Genomic DNA, 20,030 nt, shown 5'->3' on the forward strand with positions numbered 1-20,030 from the left:
GGAGGCTACCAATGTGGAGGTCAAGGAGAAGACCATAGATGGTGCACAAGCATGGAAAGGTCTCAAATCCTTTCCAAGTTGAGGACAAAGTGGTGGGCTTAATTGCAATATGGTGAGCCCATGGTTTTATTGATGAATCATCTGAGCGTGTCTTGCTAGAGGAAGTGCAAAAGGGTACGAACACCATTCGGTTACTTTATGCCTACACCCCATAGAACAAGCATGGCCCATAGTAGTAAAGATGATAGTTTTCACATTTTTGTATTTAGAAGTTGTCATGAAATGAGCTTGGTTTTATTTCAGTTTAAACCAATTACCTCAATTACCTCAATGTTGTCATGAAATGAGCTTGGTTTTATTTCAGTTTAAACCAATTACCTCAATGTAGAGGATGTGATGTTGATATGTTTTTCTGTGTTCACTCCCTCTAACTCACTATCCCCCTCTCCCTCTCAAATAATCATGTCATGTTGCTCTCTCCAACTTGCTTTGCCCCTCTCTCTCTTCATGGAGGGGCCTATCTTTTTGGAATCCACTTGCCCAATTTCCAAAAAGCGCTCGCTCGAAAATGCTCGCCAAATCCCCCCCATGTCTGTGGTTGCTGTATGACCTTGCACTACAATCAATGGTGGCTGGATGAGATATTACTCTTCATGATTTCACTATGGCTTCCTTTGCAAACGGTCTAATGCCTTTGTATGGTGTATTTCTCTTATACGTTTCGCTACATGATTGGTCCTTCATCATGCTGCTCCAGAAAAAAATCGGTGCAATCCTTTGTTCGACTTAAACAACATATCCACAGGGACAACTACAACGCAGGTCTCTTGCATGCCATTCCTTGCACTCCTTATTGAGTGCTCTTTATGCATGAACAATAAAAACACAAATTTGCATTTTTGAGCCTTGCATGCAATTGAAACGATTGTAAACAAATTGTTGCATGCTGCACTAGGAACGTTCTTTTGGTTGTGATGGTTTTCTTATATTTGCATTTTTGAATCAACATAGCTGCTGTGGCGTACTGTTTCTGCCATAGCGAATTATCCATGGTCAGATGAGGTATTCCTCTTCACGATTTCACTATGCCTTCCTTTGCAAAATTTGTAATGGCCTTTTAATGGTGTATTTTTCCTATGCATTTCACTGCATGATTACTCCTCCTTTGTGCTGCTCCAAAAAAAGTCGATGTAATCCTTTGTTTGACGTAAACAACACATGCATAGGGACTGCTACAATGTAGGTCTCTTGCATGCCATTCCTCACACTCCTTTCTAAGTAATTACTCTTGGTGGCGAACCAACCTTGTAACCACTGCTCTTTATGCATGCACATTAAAAATGCAAATCTGCACTTTTGGGCCTTGGATGCAATTGAAACGATCTCAAACATATTATTGCATGTCGCACTAGGAACGTTCCGCTGGTTTGGGATGGTTTCTTATATTTGCATTTCTAAATCAACATGGTTGATTGCTATGGCTTATTGTTTCTGCCACAACTAATTATCCATGGTAAATTTTCCCAAAAGCATGCCCATGCATAAAATAGATACATTCTAATTTTCTATTTTGGTTTAGAATCAACATCTCTCTCTTCCCTAAATGTTGATGGTTCCATCCTTATTGTAACAGATTAATTTCAAAGCCATGTCATTTCTCAATCCTTTCTCGTTCTTCAATTCACCAGCCTGTAGATTGAATCCTAGGCCCCCTCAAGTACAGGTGACCGGTGGCCACTAATATATATCTATGAATAAAAACCATTTTGTGTTCACTTCTTTCTATTATATTTTCAAGTTTTACTATCGTACTATGTCTGTATTTTAATTAAAAACTTGGGAAAGACTAGGGAGTTCTATAATGACCTCCCAATGTGCCCCAGCTTTTTAAACATAATTTTGTGATGATGCTCTAGCAGCGACCCATTTCAATGTTTCTAAGTGCGAAATAGTCTTGACATTTTCCAAGACTTGTACTGTTAGAAATGCTGCTATTTTCATTTGCTATACCCTCATTTTATTGTAGTGATATAGGCTATAGGCTCATTCTCGAGGGATTCACTATATGTAAACTCTCTATATCACGTGCATTCAAGGCATATTTTAAAAACCCCTTATCTGTAAAATTTTCATGAACAAAACACACTCTTTTTCTATTCAATATGTAAAGACCCCCTTTAAATGATACTCTTTTGTATGTAAAAAATGTGTACAAAAGGGACTTAAAAAACCCCTTCTGCTGAACCCACGTGCTATGCTTACATATTTATGAGTGAGCCCCCTGAGGCGCCCTCATTTTATCCATCAAGATTTATTTCTTTTTCTTTGGCAAGGCCATCATAGGAATGACTTTTTTCATCATTTTTAAACCCCTTTGGCTACATTGCCTTGCGTTGACCAAATCGATATGTACCCCTACTCTCGGGGGGGTCACTCGTATAAATATGTAAGTATCACGTGGGTTCAACAGAAGGATATTTTAAATATTTAAAACTTACAGAAATATATTTACAGAGGGGATTTATTTATTGTATTTTAAAAAAAATTTACAGATTTGAATAGGAAAGGATACATTATATTCACTAAAAAATTCACAGATAAGGGACTTTTTAAATAGGCCTTGAACGCACATGATATAGAGGATTTACATATAGTGACCCCCCCGAGCCCCTACTCTAGTCCAAATCAAAAACCTACTAATGTCCTACATTAATGAAGCTACAAAATTGCACTAAGTTATATCGCAATACAACAAGGATACTCCACTTATTTCTTATTCTAATGGAAGCTGTTAAAAAGCAATTTAAAAAACATATTTCATATACACTAGTTAAACCGTAATGCTTACTACATTTTCTACTCCAAAAAATTGATAGAAATCTCACTGATTATCTACTCTAACTTAAAAAGGAATTTGGAAAATTACGTAGTTGAATTTAAGCTACAAATATTATTACATCAAAATATCTAATGTAATCAAAATCAAGAAGTAACTTCAATCACATGGAGATCAATAAAATTAAAAGCTACATAACAAAATATCCTACAAATCAATCAAACACACATAAACAAAATCCCAAAACTGAAAGCCAAATTTGGTTTACAGCTTGTTGTTACCACACACATTTTGTATGGTAAAATCCATAAATAGAAGAGTGAAATCCATGAGAAATGAAGTTAAATGATACTATTTGGCAATGATGGCCCTTTGTAGTGATGCCCCTTGGTAATATCATAGAAAATGTTTAACGTTTCCATATAAGGGTCATTGTGAGATTTCAAAATTCTAAACTTGCAAGTCCAACCCTTTTGATGCCAAGACCTCTATTAACCCTCTGATTTGTGCATTTTTAGGCATATTTATGGGTTCTTCATCGATAAAAATCATGCATTTAGGCTACTCAAAATGATAATTTTATGAGCTTTCATTGTAAAATCATATGTAAATGGGTATGGATTATAGCCGGTCCACACACATCAATACCATGACCTTGTATGTGTGTGAATTATCACTTTTGGAAGGTCTTTAGATACTTTTTAGATGAAAAATACAGGTCTCACATGAACCTTAGAAAAAAATGTATCAAACCTTTATATTTTGATAAAATCAAGAAAAAGGAGGAGTGGAGAGTCGTGTGGTGTGCGGGAGGGTGAGGTGGTTGCAACAACTACCTTTCCATATATGTCCCATGCACATGATTTTCTTTCTCTCTTTGGTTCTTTGCAGCAATCTTGCTCTTTCTTTGTTCTTCTTGTTGTGTATCAATGGAGGGAGAGAGTGACGAGGACAATGATGATGTTCAATGTTTCTTTCTCTTCTCCTAATTGCTAAGTGTGTGATGGTGAGCTTCTCTGTATTGAGAGCAAGTTTTTGCAAGTTTGGGGCCTTGCAACTTCTCCTACCCGGATTTGGTAGTAAAAGAGTACCGTGGTAGGGGCTCTTCAACATCATGTCTAGTGATCATTTCATATACATTGTCACATCATGGTGGTTCTTTATGTCATGGTTGGTATGTGTGAATTGAAGAAGTTATGGCTCGGTATGGCTATCAATGCTTCAATGCATCGTAGTTTTTCACACAAGTGAAAAGTAGAGGAGGAGAGAAAAGAGAGCACACATGGAAGAATGAAAATACTATTCCTTCTTACTCTCCATACTAAACACACCTACACATAAGCAAGGAGTTGTAAAGAGACTAGAGAGATTATTGCTTCTCAACCTCCATGCCTAAACACACCTACACATGAGCAAGGAGTTATAAAGAGACTAGAGAGGCTATGCCTTCTCAACCAACTCCATGCCCAAAAACACCTACACATGCTACCAAAGAGTTGTAAAGTGAGTAGAGAGATTGCTATGCACAAATGAGAAAATGCATTTACATCATGATAGATATAGTTATAGACCAAGTAAGTCTTTTCTAACTAAGACTCTTAATAATAGATGACACGTGGGTGCATCTTTCTAGCTCCAAGGATCTTTCACTTAACTCTCACACTTTCACTCTCACACTTAACTCATTAGCTCTCACACTTCCACTCTCACTCAAATTTTCATCTTGTTCAAAATCATAATCTTTATCTTGATCCGAGTCTTAACTTTCATCACAATCTTAATCTAAGTCTCAATCACCTAAAACTCATTAAAGCAAGAGACCAGTGACTTGGACGATAATTTGCCATCATAATTAATATATGAATCTATCGTCTTTACTACTCTCACTTTGCTTTTTGAACACCTTCTAGGTGTTCCTTTGGACATGCACATGCTCTTCCTTTTCTTCAAGCTATAATTTTAATATTTTAAGAGAAATTGGTCGTATAAAATTCACAAGAGGAGAAAAACTAAGTTGAATACAAGAAGTGTACTATCCTTTCAGCTAGCCAACAAGTAATGCATGGATTGGCCTCTGGGTGGCTGTCAATTCTTGCTTGCAAGTGAGTGAAAAATATCACTAATTTATATAAGAACGGCTCTCAAATATTAGGCCATGTATATTGCATATTGCACATGGGAAGTAGTAGACATTTGTAGAGGAAATACAAAATTTTCGGTTCAAAAAAGGAGTTTCTAGGAAATAACAAACTGTGTCTCACAAAAAGGTAAGGAGGCAACTTTTTGCTCTTGTTGGACTAATGGTATTTGTGCTGTTTTCAACTAGGTATAGGTTGGTACCTCTTGTAGAATGCACAAATGAAAAAGGATTTTTTACTACACAAAACTCCAGATTTATTTTGGCATAATGCTAGAAGAGATGTAGCACGATTCCGTTGCCGTCATCATTGAAGATAGTCATCCTGCAAACCGGAAGGTGTGCTCTCAGAAGAATGTGTCGTGCCAAGTTCACGTGGGCACCCTCAATGATCTTCGTACACCTAGGATACATACATCAAGACGTACTGCTAGCGGGTTAGCGTGCAGCTTTGGCATATGAGTTGAACAAATGGTGCAATGAAACGAGACGGATTGTAAGCTGGGTTCTACCTGGTTGGGTAGTTCGTGTAGGCGGTAAAGACAAGTGCTCGACAGCCTGATGGCCGCCCGCAAGCCTGGCCAGAATGCCGACCAGTGGGCCGGTGGCGGACGTGGTGGGCTCTGACTGGTCGAAGCGGCTTCTGTCGTCTGCGTAGTTGTCACCGTGATCCGGCCCGCCCACAAGAGCACCCACCACCAGGTTGGGATTGGGAGCATTGCGGCTATACCAATCTGCGTAGCCTCCCTTGCAGGTGACGAACCCCGGGCTGTCCTTGATGGATACGATAGACGCCCCTCGGTGATGCACGTGCTGGGGATATCTCGCACCGTAACCAACCAGGTAGCTCATGTGCATGGGATTGTTCCCCAAGATGTAGTCGACCTGCATTGGTAAACAAGGAGCTAGGTTGGCATACATAAAACACTTTTCTTTCTTCAAAAGGAGAAAAGAGAAAAGGGTATCTTTGCATAAAGATTACTTGGGACTGGGCCAAGTTGAGGAGTTGGGAAGGAGGGACTGAGCGCGCGGCCGGGCATTGCAGCTGCTGGCCTGCTGCGGAGAGATAATCGGAGTAGACACCAAGAAGGAACGCTGCGGATGCTACGTATTGCATGTTGTTCCAAGGGCGAGTGAAGAGCAGCCCTCCTACAGACAGTGTTTCAGTGTACTTAGCAATATGCTAGGGGACCCTACATTTATACAATATAAGCGACGTCTCAAGCGTCGGTCGAGTGGATTGGCCAATGTATACGCTTTGCATCGAGCTAGAGGAGGTTCTCACCAGGCGTCACTTGAGCTGTAGGAATTAATGCTATAATGCCCGCATGTGTGTGAACGCATGTGAGCAATGAACGGACACACGAAGAGGCACAACTCAATAACTATAAATAAATGTATTCTCTCATCAATCAATAACAACGATTCACAACTGTGAGCGCGTCTCCTTCTCCCTCTCCCTCTCGCTCTCGTGTATGCTGCAGCCATGGCAACACCAGCATGGCTGTAGCATCTTCTCCTTCTAATTCTACATGGTATCAGAGCCTTCAGCACAAACCTTCGCTGCTCTCTCACAAACCTTCAGCATCGCCACCAACTGCTATCGCCTCCTCCTGGTGCGCCTGTGTGGGCTCGGTACCTAGCGTTGACGCCCACGCTAGCCTGCGCAGCATCCCATTCCTTTCTGCGCGCTCTTGTTCGCCTGCTCCAAACCGCCAAAGCGCCTCTGCCATCGTTGGCGTTGCCCACCATAGCATGCAGCTGTGTGATTTTTATTTTCTTTTTTCCAGTTTTTTTTCGAAAAGCTGCCTCTGCCACCGCTCGTTGTGCAGCCCACCTGGGTTTCCATGTTTTTGCCTCCTCCACCTTGCAGCGACTCTCCCTCTCCTGAAGGCTTGTGGAGCCCGACCACGTCGTCACAAGGTGAAGCCGGCTGCCAATTTTATTTATTAAAAAAAAAACAATAACCAACAACTAACAATAACTTTTTTTTTATTTTTATTTTTATAAAATAACTTTAACATAGATAACTTTAACCTAGATAATTTTATTAACTATACTAAACCGTTAAAAAAAAAAACTATCAATAACTATAAACTTTATTTTATTTCATTTTTTAAAAAAAACCCACAATACTTAAAAATCAATATTTTTTTTATGAACAACCAATTAACACAAATCAATAATAACAATAAACTTTAAAAAAAGTTAATATTTTATTTACAAGCAATAAAACAATAATTTTATTTAATAATTTACTCAACATCACGAACATGCCTAAACATTCAGGCTATTCGTGAGCGCAAACATGCCTACTCTTTCAGGCTATTTGCGTGCACACATGACATTTTATACAAAAATGATAACAAATAATAATAATAATAATAATTAAAAGAAACAAACAAACAAATAAACAACACAAATGGGCAAAGACCCACAAAAAGGCAAAGACCCACAAAAAAGCAAAGACCTACCAATGGGCAGTGACCCGTAAAAGGACCCAAAGATGTCCGTCCTACAATGGACACTAATATAAGACCTGGGCAAACAAATGACCAAAAAATAATAATAATAAAAAACAAAACATAAAAAACAAACAGATAAATAAAAAGTTAGCCCAAAGAGGCATCAACCCGTTGGAGTGTTGGCCACACCCACGAGGTATGATATTAAAACAAAATTATGGGTGATATAATCGTCCACCCTAAGCGCCCAAAGTGGCATGAAACAACTATGCCCAAAGAGGCAAATTGAGCCCATTGGAGTGTCTACAACATCCATGAGGCCAAAATTAAACATTGGTCTTCGACAAGCTGAAAACGAATCAGCCTCTGAGCGATGAGACAAATTAAACTTAATTGTACATACACACTTGTAAATAACATCGTTTCACATCTATATTTATGATAACTCAACTCATACTCATATATTCATTTCCTTTTGACATGTACAAATGCAACTACATTTCATTCCCTTTATGTGCTTGAGGGGGAGAGCTCAATGGATGGTTCAAGCTCACAAAGAGAATCAAAAGTGTTGCGGCTATAAAGCATCACCGACGTCATTATTTCAAATGGAGTACCTAAAGTTGTCTTCGTCATCATCAACATCGACATCAACACTCATATACTTTTTAACCTAGTTCACCACATTCAATTGTTCACTCATGATGTAAACAAAATATATCATGTGTCATGCATTCACAATACATACATCACTAGACACATAGCATGCTCTCACTTACCCTTATGCGGACATTCGCATTAAGGGGGAGTGTAGGAATTAATGCTATAATGCCCGCATGTGTGTGAACGCATGTGAGCAATGAACGGACACACGAAGAGGCACAACTCAATAACTATAAATAAATGTATTCTCTCATCAATCAATAACAACGATTCACAACTGTGAGCGCGTCTCCTTCTCCCTCTCCCTCTCGCTCTCGTGTATGCTGCAGCCATGGCAACACCAGCATGGCTGTAGCATCTTCTCCTTCTAATTCTACATGAGCGTTGTCGGCACCCGAGTTCTTCTGAAGCAGAGAGCATAGGTAGAACTGTGCTCCGGATTGGTACTGCTTCAATATGTCAGCGTGCTGGCCAGCTCGACCTTCCAACAGAACCTATCCAGTATGGACACCTCGACGTTTCAGTGCAGGAGTGGCAGGCAGTTATTATTATTATATTTGTTGACAAAGGCAACTTGATTATATAACCTTCGATGCTAAGATCTGAACGCCTGCGTATTTGACGTCCCAGCTAAACTCTTTCATGTTCCATCCTATTCCACCCATGGAGAAGGCGTTATTCACCACGTACTCGAGGTATGCATCCTCGCCTGTGGCCTCATATAGCCACATTGCAGCCCACAATAGCTCGGCCAGGTTTGGGGCCATGCAAGAGTACTTGCAACTTCTCCTACCCGGATTTGGTAGTAAAAGAGTACCGTGGTAGTAGGGGCTCTTCAACATCATGTCTAGTGATCATTTCATATACATTGTCACATCATGGTGGTTCTTTATGTCATGGTTGGTATGTGTGAATTGAAGAAGTTATGGCTCGGTATGGCTATCAATGCTTCAATGCATCGTAGTCACTCACACAAGTGAAGAGTAGATGAGGAGAGAAAACAGAGCACACATGGAAGAATGAAAAGACTATTCCTTCTTACTCTCCATACTAAACACACCTACACATAAGCAAGGAGTTGTAAAAAGAGACTAGAGAGATTATTGCTTCTCAACCTCCATGCCTAAACACACCTACACATGAGCAAGGAGTTATAAAGAGACTAGAGAGGCTATGCCTTCTCAACCAACTCCATGCCCAAAAACACCTACACATGCTACCAAAGAGTTGTAAAGTGAGTAGAGAGAATGCTATTTGCACAAATGAGAAAATGCATTTACATCATGATAGATTTAGTTATAGACCAAGTAAGTCTTTTCTAACTAAGACTCTAAATAATAGATGACACGTGGGTGCATCTTTCTAGCTCCAAGGATCTTTCACTTTCACTTAACTCTCACACTTAACTCATTAGCTCTCACACTTCCACTCTCACTCAAATTTTCATCTTGTTCAAAATCATAATCTTCATCTTGATCCGAGTCTTAACTTTCATCACAATCTTAATCTAAGTCTCAATCACCTAAAACTCATTAACGCAAGAGACCAGTGACTTGGACGATAATTTGCCATCATAATTAATATATGAATCTATCGTCTTTACTACTCTCACTTTGCTTTTTGAACACCTTCTAGGTGTTCCTTTGGACATGCACATGCTCTTCCTTTTCTTCAAGCTATAATTTTAATATTTGAGAAATTGGTTGTATAAAATTCACAAGAGGAGAAAAACTAAGTTGAATACAAGAAGTGTACTATCCTAATTTCAGCTAGCAACAAGTAATGCATGGATTGGATTGGCCTCTGGTTGGTTGTCAATTCTTGCTTGCAAGTGAGTGAAAAATATCACTAATTTATATAAGAACGGCTCTCAAATATTAGGCCATGTATATTGCATATTGCACATGGGAAGTAGTAGACATTTGTAGAGGAAATACAAAATTTTCGGTTCAAAAAAGGAGTTTCTAGGAAATAACAAAGCATGTCTCACAAAAAGGTAAGGAGGCAACTTTTTGCTCTTGTTGGACTAATGGTATTTGTGCTGTTTTCAACTAGGTATAGGTTGGTACCTCTTGTAGAATGCACAAATGAAAAAGGATTTTTTACTACACAAAACTCCAGATTTATTTTGGCATAATGCTAGAAGAGATGTAGCACGATTCCGTTGCCGTCATCATTGAAGATAGTCATCCGGCAAACCGGAAGGTGTGCTCTCAGAAGAATGTGTCGTGGCAAGTTCACGTGGGCACCCTCAATGATCTTCGTACACCTAGGATACATACATCAAGACGTACTGCTAGCGGGTTAGCGTGCATATGAGTTGAACAAATGGTGCAATGAAATGAGACGGATTGTAAGCTGGGTTGTACCTACCTGGTTGGGTAGTTCGTGTAGGCGGTAAAGACAAGTGCTCGACAGCCTGATGGCCGCCCGCAAGCCTGGCCAGAATGCCGACCAGTGGGCCGGTGGCGGACGTGGTGGGCTCTGACTGGTCGAAGCGGCTTCTGTCGTCTGCGTAGTTGTCACCGTAATCCGGCCCGCCCACAAGAGCACCCACCACCAGGTTGGGATTGGGAGCATTGCGGCTATACCAATCTGCGTAGCCTCCCTTGCAGGTGACGAACCCCGGGCTGTCCTTGATGGATACGATAGACGCCCCTCGGTGATGCACGTGCTGGGGATATCTCGCACCGTAACCAACCAGGTAGCTCATGTGCATGGGATTGTTCCCCAAGATGTAGTCGACCTGCATTGGTAAACAAGGAGCTAGGTTGGCATACATAAAACACTTTTCTTTCTTCAAAAGGAAAAAAGAGAAAAGGGTATCTTTGTATAAAGATTACTTGGGACTGGGCCAAGTTGAGGAGTTGGGAAGGAGGGACTGAGCTCGCGGCCGGGCATTGCAGCTGCTGGCCTGCTGCAGAGAGATAATCGGAGTAGACACCAAGAAGGAACGCTGCGGATGCTACGTATTGCATGTTGTTCCAAGGGCGAGTGAAGAGCAGCCCTCCTACAGACAGTGTTTCAGTGTACTTAGCAATATGCTAGGGGACCCTACATTTATACAATATAAGCGACGTCTCAAGCGTCGGTCGAGTGGATTGGCCAATGTATACGCTTTGCATCGAGCTAGAGGACGTTCTCACCAGGCGTCACTTGAGCGTTGTCGGCACCCGAGTTCTTCTGAAGCAGAGAGCATAGGTAGAACTGTGCTCCGGATTGGTACTGCTTCAATATGTCAGCGTGCTGGCCAGCTCGACCTTCCAACAGAACCTATCCAGTATGGACACCTCGACGTTTCAGTGCAGGAGTGGCAGGCAGTTATTATTATTATATTTGTTGACAAAGGCAACTTGATTATATAACCTTCGATGCTAAGATCTGAACGCCTGCGTATTTGACGTCCCAGCTAAACTCTTTCATGTTCCATCCTATTCCACCCATGGAGAAGGCGTTATTCACCACGTACTCGAGGTATGCATCCTCGCCTGTGGCCTCATATAGCCACATTGCAGCCCACAATAGCTCGTCCTGCATATTTTATATTGATCATGATTAGCGTTAGCTAAGCCTCTCCCGATTGTGACACTACATCAGCCGACTCTACTACTGTAAAGTCAACCTTACTTTGTATCCACTCACTGACGCGTAAAAGGCCTTTACATTTGTGATGCTGTCATCGTACTTTCCTCGGAAACTGTCAGCAAATGTGAAGAGCTGGAAAACATGCAAGCGAGACCTTTTGTTAGTAAGCGCTAACATCGACTAGATGCCAGTATCAGGAGGGATGGCCGGTACGTTTACTGACCTCTCTTGCGTGCTGGAGAAGAGTCTGCGAGTAGGCAGCGTCTGTGCTTTGGAAGGCCATGGAAGCAGCGGCCATGGCGGCCGCGGTCTCGCCAGCCTGGTCGGAGCCAGGGTGACCGGCATCCAGCCGGTAAGCCTGGCGGGAGGTGGTCATATCTTCGGCTCGTTGCCAGCAGTCATGGTCCGAGTTCCCATCCCCAACCTGCAACAGTTCGGGAGTACATTGTCAACAAGCGATTAACGTTGCTTAAGCTAGCATATATAGATATGTATGGCCTACCTCTGCCCATAGCACGTTGGGCTGCGGATGTGCTTTGATGAAGTAGTCGGTGCCCCACCGGATGGCGTCCAGCGCATTCTGCAACTGTCCGCTGCCGCTCAGCCCATTCCCCCCGTACTCCACCACGCCCCACGCGAGCATGGTCACCGTGTACGCCATCGGAAACCCAAACTTCACGTGGTCGCCCGCGTCGTAGTACCCGCCTTGCATGTCCACCTGTAGTGACAGAGCAAGCGGCTATTCGTCAACCTAGGCGCAGCTCGTACTAGCTTGAATCTACGGCAGGAATCTTATAACACTTGAGCAGCCCACGATTAGTTTTTTACACTTACTCCCTCGTTCTGCCCGTCGTGCAATGCCGAGTCTCCCCGCCACGCCACCCTCTGCGTTGACGGCAGCTTGCCGGATCGCTGTGCCTCCAGGAACAGCAGGCTCTTCGCCAGTGCGTCCGGGTAGTTGGAGGCGGCCACAGTAGCAGGAATCATGAGACGCAGCATCATTAAGGTGATGAGAATAATCGGCCTGTCGTTTTTAGATGACAAAAGCGCCATTCCGTTAGTCCAACAAGAACAGTAAGTTACCTTCTCAAGTCAAAACGTACAGGGGGATTATAAAGCCGGTTGATGACGTCGTCGGCTTCTTCAACTCTTTTATTCTCTTTTTTTTTTAAATTTCTACGACATAGAATATATGGTTGACATCAGTAATATGACACCTTTATATCACAGCCCTTTATGAAAGGCACTCCAAAACGGTACAAGAAGGAGAAGGCTTGCTCATGAAGAATAAGGTACCATGAAAGATGCACCCAAGAGCCTCCCAAGAGCCCACTTAAAGGGGGAAGCAGAGGGGGGGAGAGAGAATAACGACATTGAATTATCGACATAAGTTATGGGTGTCGCTTGGCAACACAATATATAATGCAATCCTCGGCTTTTGATAAATGTAAATAAAATACTACGGTTGTCATTAAGCGACACGCTAGGAGTGCCATTGTCATTGTGTTGCTATAAATGACATTGTTAAGCGACACAAATGACATGTATTCACATGGCTAAATATATAATGTACTTCCACTATACAACAAAATGGCAGTATAGTATTGTTTTTAGTAGCATTATTATAACTACAAGACTTGGCAAATGTTGGGGTCATTTTGTTGTTATAGACGCTACTATATTCGCTCAATGGGACCACTGCTCTCCAACGTTATTAGCAGTGAAATTTCGTTGAACGCTATTCAGTATCGAAAATAAACCAGAAAAAAAAGCTGCGGCACATAAGGATGCATAAAGAGAGATACTCAATCCATAAACAGAAAAAGAGAGGGAGAACATACAAAGCCATATAAACATAAAAATATACCTATGTATGCGTCAGCTATGTCCATCCGTGATGCCAATAATGTTGATTGACGATGGAGAGTAGCTACGCAACATTTGGATCTTGAAAAGGATCAATTGGAATTGAATGTCAAGGAGGAGAAGACATGGTTGCCTACACAATACATAAAATTATGAATATGAGACATGATTGTAAAGCCTCATGTAAAGAGTCTTCACAAGCTTCATGTGCCGCCTCTATTCAAAGCCTCTATTTATGAGCTTTATACAAAGCCTCTATGCATAAGGCTTATGCATAAAAGCCATAATGCTTAAGCCGCATGCAAAAAGCTACACGCATGCAAAGCCTCTTGCATAGATGGAGTGGTCTTACCTTTACAGCAGGCTTCTATGCATGAGTCTTAAGCATTATGGCTTCATGCATGAAGCCTTTATGCATAAGGCTTAAAAATTATGCTTAAGCCTTATGCATAGAGGCTTTATGCTTAAGCCTCAAAGCTTTATGCATAGAGGCTTCCCTTCTGTAGGCTTAAGCCTTCTGCATAAAGCCCTTATCCTTAAGCCTTATGCATAGAGGCCTTATGCTTGCGGAGAGGCTTTATAATTAAGTCTTATGCATAGATGCTTTATACATAAGGCCTCTATACATAGTGCATAAGGCTTCATGCACTAATCCCTTGTGCATAAGGCTTAAGCCTTATGCATAATTATGCTTAAGCCTTATGCATATAGAGGCTTTATGATTAAGCCTTAACACTTTATGTATAGAGGCTTAAGAATAAGGGCCTTATGCAAAAAGCCTTATGCTTAAGCCTCTATGCATAAGGCTTAGCCATAATGCTTAAGTCTTAAGTCTCTATGCATTATGCTTAAGCCTCTATGTATTATGCTTCCACAATGAGTGCATAATGCATAGAGGCTTAATCATAAAGCATCTATGCATAAGGCTTGAGCATTTTTTCAAAATCGATTAAAAAACCCTTTCTGTAAATGTATTTATGTAAATTAACCTTAAAATTTTGAATTAAAAAATCTCTTTATTTGAACTCACATGCTATATGGGTGGTTGCAAGATTAGGTTATCTAGTTTTGTTTAGTGGACGCCCTTGGGTTTAGCCTGAAAAGCATGCCCATGCATAAAATAGATACATTCTAATTTATTTTGGTTTAGAATCAACATCTCTCTCTTCCCTAAATGTTGATGGTTCCATCCTTATTGTAACAGATTAATTTCAAAGCCATGTCATTTCTCAATCCTTTCTCGTTCTTCAATTCACCAGCGTGTAGATTGAATCCTAGGCCCCCTCAAGTACATGTGACCGGTCGCCACTAATATATATCGATGAATAAAAACCATTTTGTGTTCACTTCTTTCTATTATATTTTCAAGTTTTACTATCATACTATGTTTGTATTTTAATTAAGAACTTGGGAAAGACTAGGGAGTTCTATAATGACCTCCCAGTCTGTCCCAATTTTTGAAACATAATTTTGTGATGATGCTCTAGCAGTGACCCGTTTCAATGTTTCTAACAGCAAAATAGTCTCGACATTTTTCAAGACTTGTACTTATAGAAATGCTGCTATTTTCATTTGCTATACCCTCATTTTATTGTAGTGATATAGGCTATATAGCGTCATTCTCAGGGGGTTCACCATATGTAAACTCTCTATTTCACGTGCATTCAAGGCATATTTAAAAAACCCCTTATCTGTAAAATTTTCATGAATAAAACACACTCTTTTTCTATTCAATATGTAAATACCCCCTTTAAATGATACTCTTTTGTATGTAAAAAATGTGTAAAAAAGGGACTTAAAAAACCCCTTCTGTTGAACCCACGTGCTATGCTTACATATTTATGAGTGAGCCCCCTGAGGCCTCATTTTATCCATCAAGATTTATTTCTTTTTCTTTGGCAAGGCCATCGTAGGAATGATTTTGCTCGTCATTTTTAAACTCCTTTCGTTACATTGCCTTGCCTTGACCAAATCTATATGTACCCCTACTCTAGTCCAAATCAAAAACCTATTAATGTCCTACATTAATGAAGCTACAAGTCTGCACTAGATTATATCGCAATATAACAAGGATGCTCCACTTATTTCTTATTCTAATGGAACGTATTCAAAAGCAATTTAAAAAACATATTTCATATATACTAGTTAAACCGTAATGCTTACTACATTTTCTACTCCGAAAAATTGATAGAAATCTCACTAATTATCTACTCTAACTTAAAAAGGAATTTGGAAAATTACCTAGTTGAATTTAAGCTACAAATATGATTACATCAAAATATCTAATGTAATCAAAATCAAGAAGTAGCTTCAATCACATGGAGATAAATAAAATTAAAAGCTACATAACAAAATATCCCACAAATTAATCAAACACACATAAACAAAATCCCAAAACTGAAAGCCAAATTTGGTTTACAGCTTGTTGTTACCACACACATTTTGTATGATAAAATCCATAAATAGAAGAGTGAAAACCATGAGAAATGAAGTTAAATGATACTATTTGGCAATGATGGCCCTTTGTAGTGATGCCCCTTGCCATAGTATCATAGAAAATGTTTAATGTTTCCATATAAGGGTCATTGCAAGATTTCAAAATTCTAAGCTTGCAAGTCCAACCCTTTTGATGCCAAGACCCCACTAATTACAAAGGTGTGCAAAGATTTATGTGCCACGGTAGGTATTACCGTGCTGCTTCATAATCTTCTATACTGAAATCACCAGGCCATTATATAAGCTACTCATTGTCTTTGAATGGACTGAAGAATTCCAGGAAGAAGCATATGATAGATTAAAGCAAGCGCTAGCTAGCGCGCCAATTCTAAGACCACCTAATTGGGACCTTATATTTCATGTGCATATCTATGCATCAAACTTTGCTATTGGATGTGTGTTGGCACAGCCTAGTGAGTTCAAATTGGACTACCTAGTTTGCTTTGCTAGTTGCAAATCGAATGATGAAAAGGTGAATTATACCACCACAGAGTGAGAAGGGTTGGCCGCCATGGCTTATGCAGTAAAGAAGTATCGACATTACCTATTGGCCAAAAAAAATATTTTCTTTGTGGACCATTAGGCCTTATTATACTTGGTAAACAAGCCTTGCACCACGGGAAGAATCACACGCTGGTTGCTATTACTATTGGAATTTGACTTCACGATAACGAATAAGAAAGGGACATAGCATGTGTTGACCGATCATATGTTAAGAATTCCAAATGGGGAACCGGCACCCAATTGGTGTTAATGATGACCGCCCTGATGCTTGTTTGTTCAAACTATGGAGTGAGGAAATATCCAATTATGTAGCGTATGGATTTCCATAAGAACAACCCTTGAACAAAGATAAAATGCGACAGCTTGTTAAGCTTGCTGCACCTTATCAATTAATTGTTACGAGAGAACTATACAAGCTAGGTAAGGACAATGTCCTAAAGAGATGCGTGAGGGAAGATGAGTTCGTCACTCACAATATTGGATAAAGCACATTCAGGGGTGGACATTTTTCTAGAGAGATTATGGCTTGCAAAGTGCTTCAAGCAGGACTATGGTGGCCTACGTTGTTTAGGGACACCATATTGTTTGTCACCGAAAGGTGGAAGAATGTTAGCAATTTTATATCTCGCAACAAAGGGACAGGATGCCACTTACCTGTTATTGTAAGGCAATCTTTTGAGAAATGGGGAATAGATTTTATTGGATCTATTAGTCTAGTTGTGCATCCATCACAAGCCTGATATGTGATCATGGCCACAAAATTTTTTACAAAAAGGAGCAAAAGCCAAGCCTATAAGCGAAATGATGCACAAACAACAACAAAGTTATTATATGAGCAAATTATTTTGAGATTCGGCTGCCCATTAGAGTTAGTCAGTGATCACGGTTCACATTTCATTAATGAGGTGATTGATCACTTACTTGCTATATTCCTTGTAGTCCACTGGAAGTCATCACCTTATTATCGTCAGGCTAATGGTCAAGTGGAGAGTACAAACAAGATTTTGCATACTATCCTGACAAAAACATTGGAAGCAAGTCGAACAAATTGGGAACATAAGCTAACAGCAGCCTTATGGGCATGTCGAACATCGTATAAGCTAGCGGCAGGATATACTCCCTTCTATCTAGCTTATGGTGTTGAGGTAGTAATGCCTATGGAATACCTAGTTCCAAGCTTAAGAATTGCAGTACAAGAACATTTGACAGATAATACATTAGCTAAAAGGCTAATCGATTTAGAAAAGCATGATGAAACCAGACTAATTACATCGCTCCTAATTGAATCAGGCACAACAGTTGATCTATTCATTTGAGAAGTCTTCAGGCTTATTTAACTACTCGAGTTCTAAGCGTATTCCTATTAATCAATTTTATTATTAAAACTCTACTGTAACCCCATCTGGCCCATGGGTTAGCCACCACCCAACCACCACTGGAATTGGTAGAACACCAAACAAGTACTCACCCACCCATAATTGAATGCCTTTTTTAACTTTTGCTTTAGAATATAGATACGCATACACTCCTCTTCTTTGAAACTTTAACTATAAAACAATCCAGTTACAATTATTGGTTACAGATGTCATAACTCAAAATTTCCTTTCAATCCTTGTTTCTCAACAAAAACAGTATCACTCTGGACTCTCCGTTGAGACCAGCTGGTCTCAACACCAATGAGATCCAGTAATAGATTACAATAAACATTGGTCCATCATACAATATCTTCCTCAACATACGCATGGGTGTCCTCGGCATCGTGAGCCCATGCATCGCCTGGTCAGAACCCTCTAGGATCCTCCTTAGGTGTCCTGGCACTTCACTCAGGGACCGCTTCGTTGGCCCTCGTCCATCATACAGGAAGCGCACCATTTTAACCATATCGAGGCAAGAGGCTTTGCCACGTGAACTGTCCCTTGAACACTCCCCGCCAGCTCTTGCAACCGAACTTCACTTAGAACAACACATATACCAAATGCTCCCTCTAGCATTCTGGCGTAAGACAGTCCTTTAAGAAAAGAGGGTTTCTATGCAAGTTTTTAGTTTTGATTTTCTTTTAAATACAATGAGTATATCTTAAATCTGCGTCCCCCAAACTTCTTGATCGTAGGTCTGAATTCCAAAACACAATTCCTCAAATTCTGTAACCTTGATCCTCAAATCAATTCAAAGGGTCTCATTTTAGTTTCAGATTTGGTGGGAGATTTGAGTGAATTTTCATGAACTGGTCACATCGTCTTTCCTTGAAACTGATGAAAGAGTTTGGTCTTGGTCATAGTCTGATTCAAGTTTTGAATCTGATAAGGTTCTTCCTGAACTATCTTTCTCAAAAAAGGGAGTGATATTTCAATTACTATTTTACTAAATTTTATTAATTGAATATTCACTTAACTGATTTCTAAACTAATCACGAATTTTGATGAGGAATAAATTAATCATTTATCTAAAATTCTGACTTCGATAAATTTTTTGAATTTTCTCATTATAGAATCCGAGTGAATATAAAATGATAGAAATTTCTCTCTTAGAGTATTTACTTATTTATTTATCAAATACTCGTCGAAATTAAACATAGAATTAAAGAGAACTCTAATTTTGATATAAAAATTCATTATGCATCTATTTATGCATAAAATCTAACTTCAATGGAAATAACACTTTTAAATAAAAGAAAATCCTTTTATGCATAAAATCAATTTAATAGAAATAACACTTTTAAAATAAAAAGAAATTTCTTTTATGCATCTTTCCATGCATAGAATTTAAATCTAATGAAAGTAACACTTTTTTAATTAAAAAATTTTCTTTTATGCATCTTTCCATGCATAGAAATTAAATCTAATAAAAGTAACACTTTTATAATAAAAAAATTTCTTTTATGCATCTTTCCATGCATAGAAATTAAATCTAATGAAAATAACACTTTTATAATAAAAAATATCCAATATGAATCTTTCTATGCATAGAAATTGAATCTAATGAAAATAACACTTTTATATAAAAGAAAATCCTTTTATGCATCTATTTATGCATAAAATAGGAATAACACTTTTAAAATAAAAAGAATTTCTTTTAGAATGCACAAACGGTGGGAATTATTCGTTTTGAATAAGATAAAGATAAGACTTATTTCCACAAAATTTCAAAAACTTTTGCCATAACCTCCTTTGTATGGCTCACCATTTCTCAATTTTCACATTCTAAATTTACTTTCAAATTTATCCCAAGATAAAATAAAGCATTCTAATCTAATCAATAGGAAAAGTTCAACTCAATTTATTTGTTACTCATTTTAGGATAAAGAAAGGCTGAAATTCTTAATGAAGAGAAGGGGGAAGCCTTTTCATCAAGGCTTAACATCCATATTCACATTAAAAAGCAAAGAATTTAGAAAACCATAGATTAGAAATAAAAGAAAGTAGAATTTTTAACTTACATGGAGTTTTGTGAGCTTTCCTTTGGCTTGAGGGATTGAGGG

The 20,030-nt window shown here is 39.4% G+C and overlaps 1 protein-coding gene across 1 annotated transcript; it reads right to left on the bottom strand.

Moving 5' to 3' along the window:
• Window positions 1-6,554: 6,554 nt before the first annotated feature.
• Window positions 6,555-12,739, bottom strand: LOC147629588 (endoglucanase 11-like). Its single transcript, XM_086811920.1, has 12 exons — window positions 12,521-12,739; window positions 12,189-12,404; window positions 11,910-12,110; window positions 11,729-11,818; window positions 11,468-11,632; window positions 11,248-11,374; window positions 10,945-11,111; window positions 10,475-10,847; window positions 8,689-8,810; window positions 8,380-8,595; window positions 8,056-8,111; window positions 6,555-6,906 (listed from the first exon to the last, which is right to left on the bottom strand). The coding sequence occupies exons 1-12, from the start codon at window positions 12,737-12,739 to the stop codon at window positions 6,555-6,557; spliced, it is 2,304 nt and encodes a 767-aa protein (XP_086668046.1).
• Window positions 12,740-20,030: the final 7,291 nt, after the last annotated feature.

This window comes from Cibotium barometz, chromosome 17 (assembly GCF_041138505.1).
Source record: "Cibotium barometz isolate CiBa-2024 chromosome 17, ASM4113850v1, whole genome shotgun sequence".
Lineage (NCBI taxonomy): Eukaryota > Viridiplantae > Streptophyta > Polypodiopsida > Cyatheales > Cibotiaceae > Cibotium > Cibotium barometz.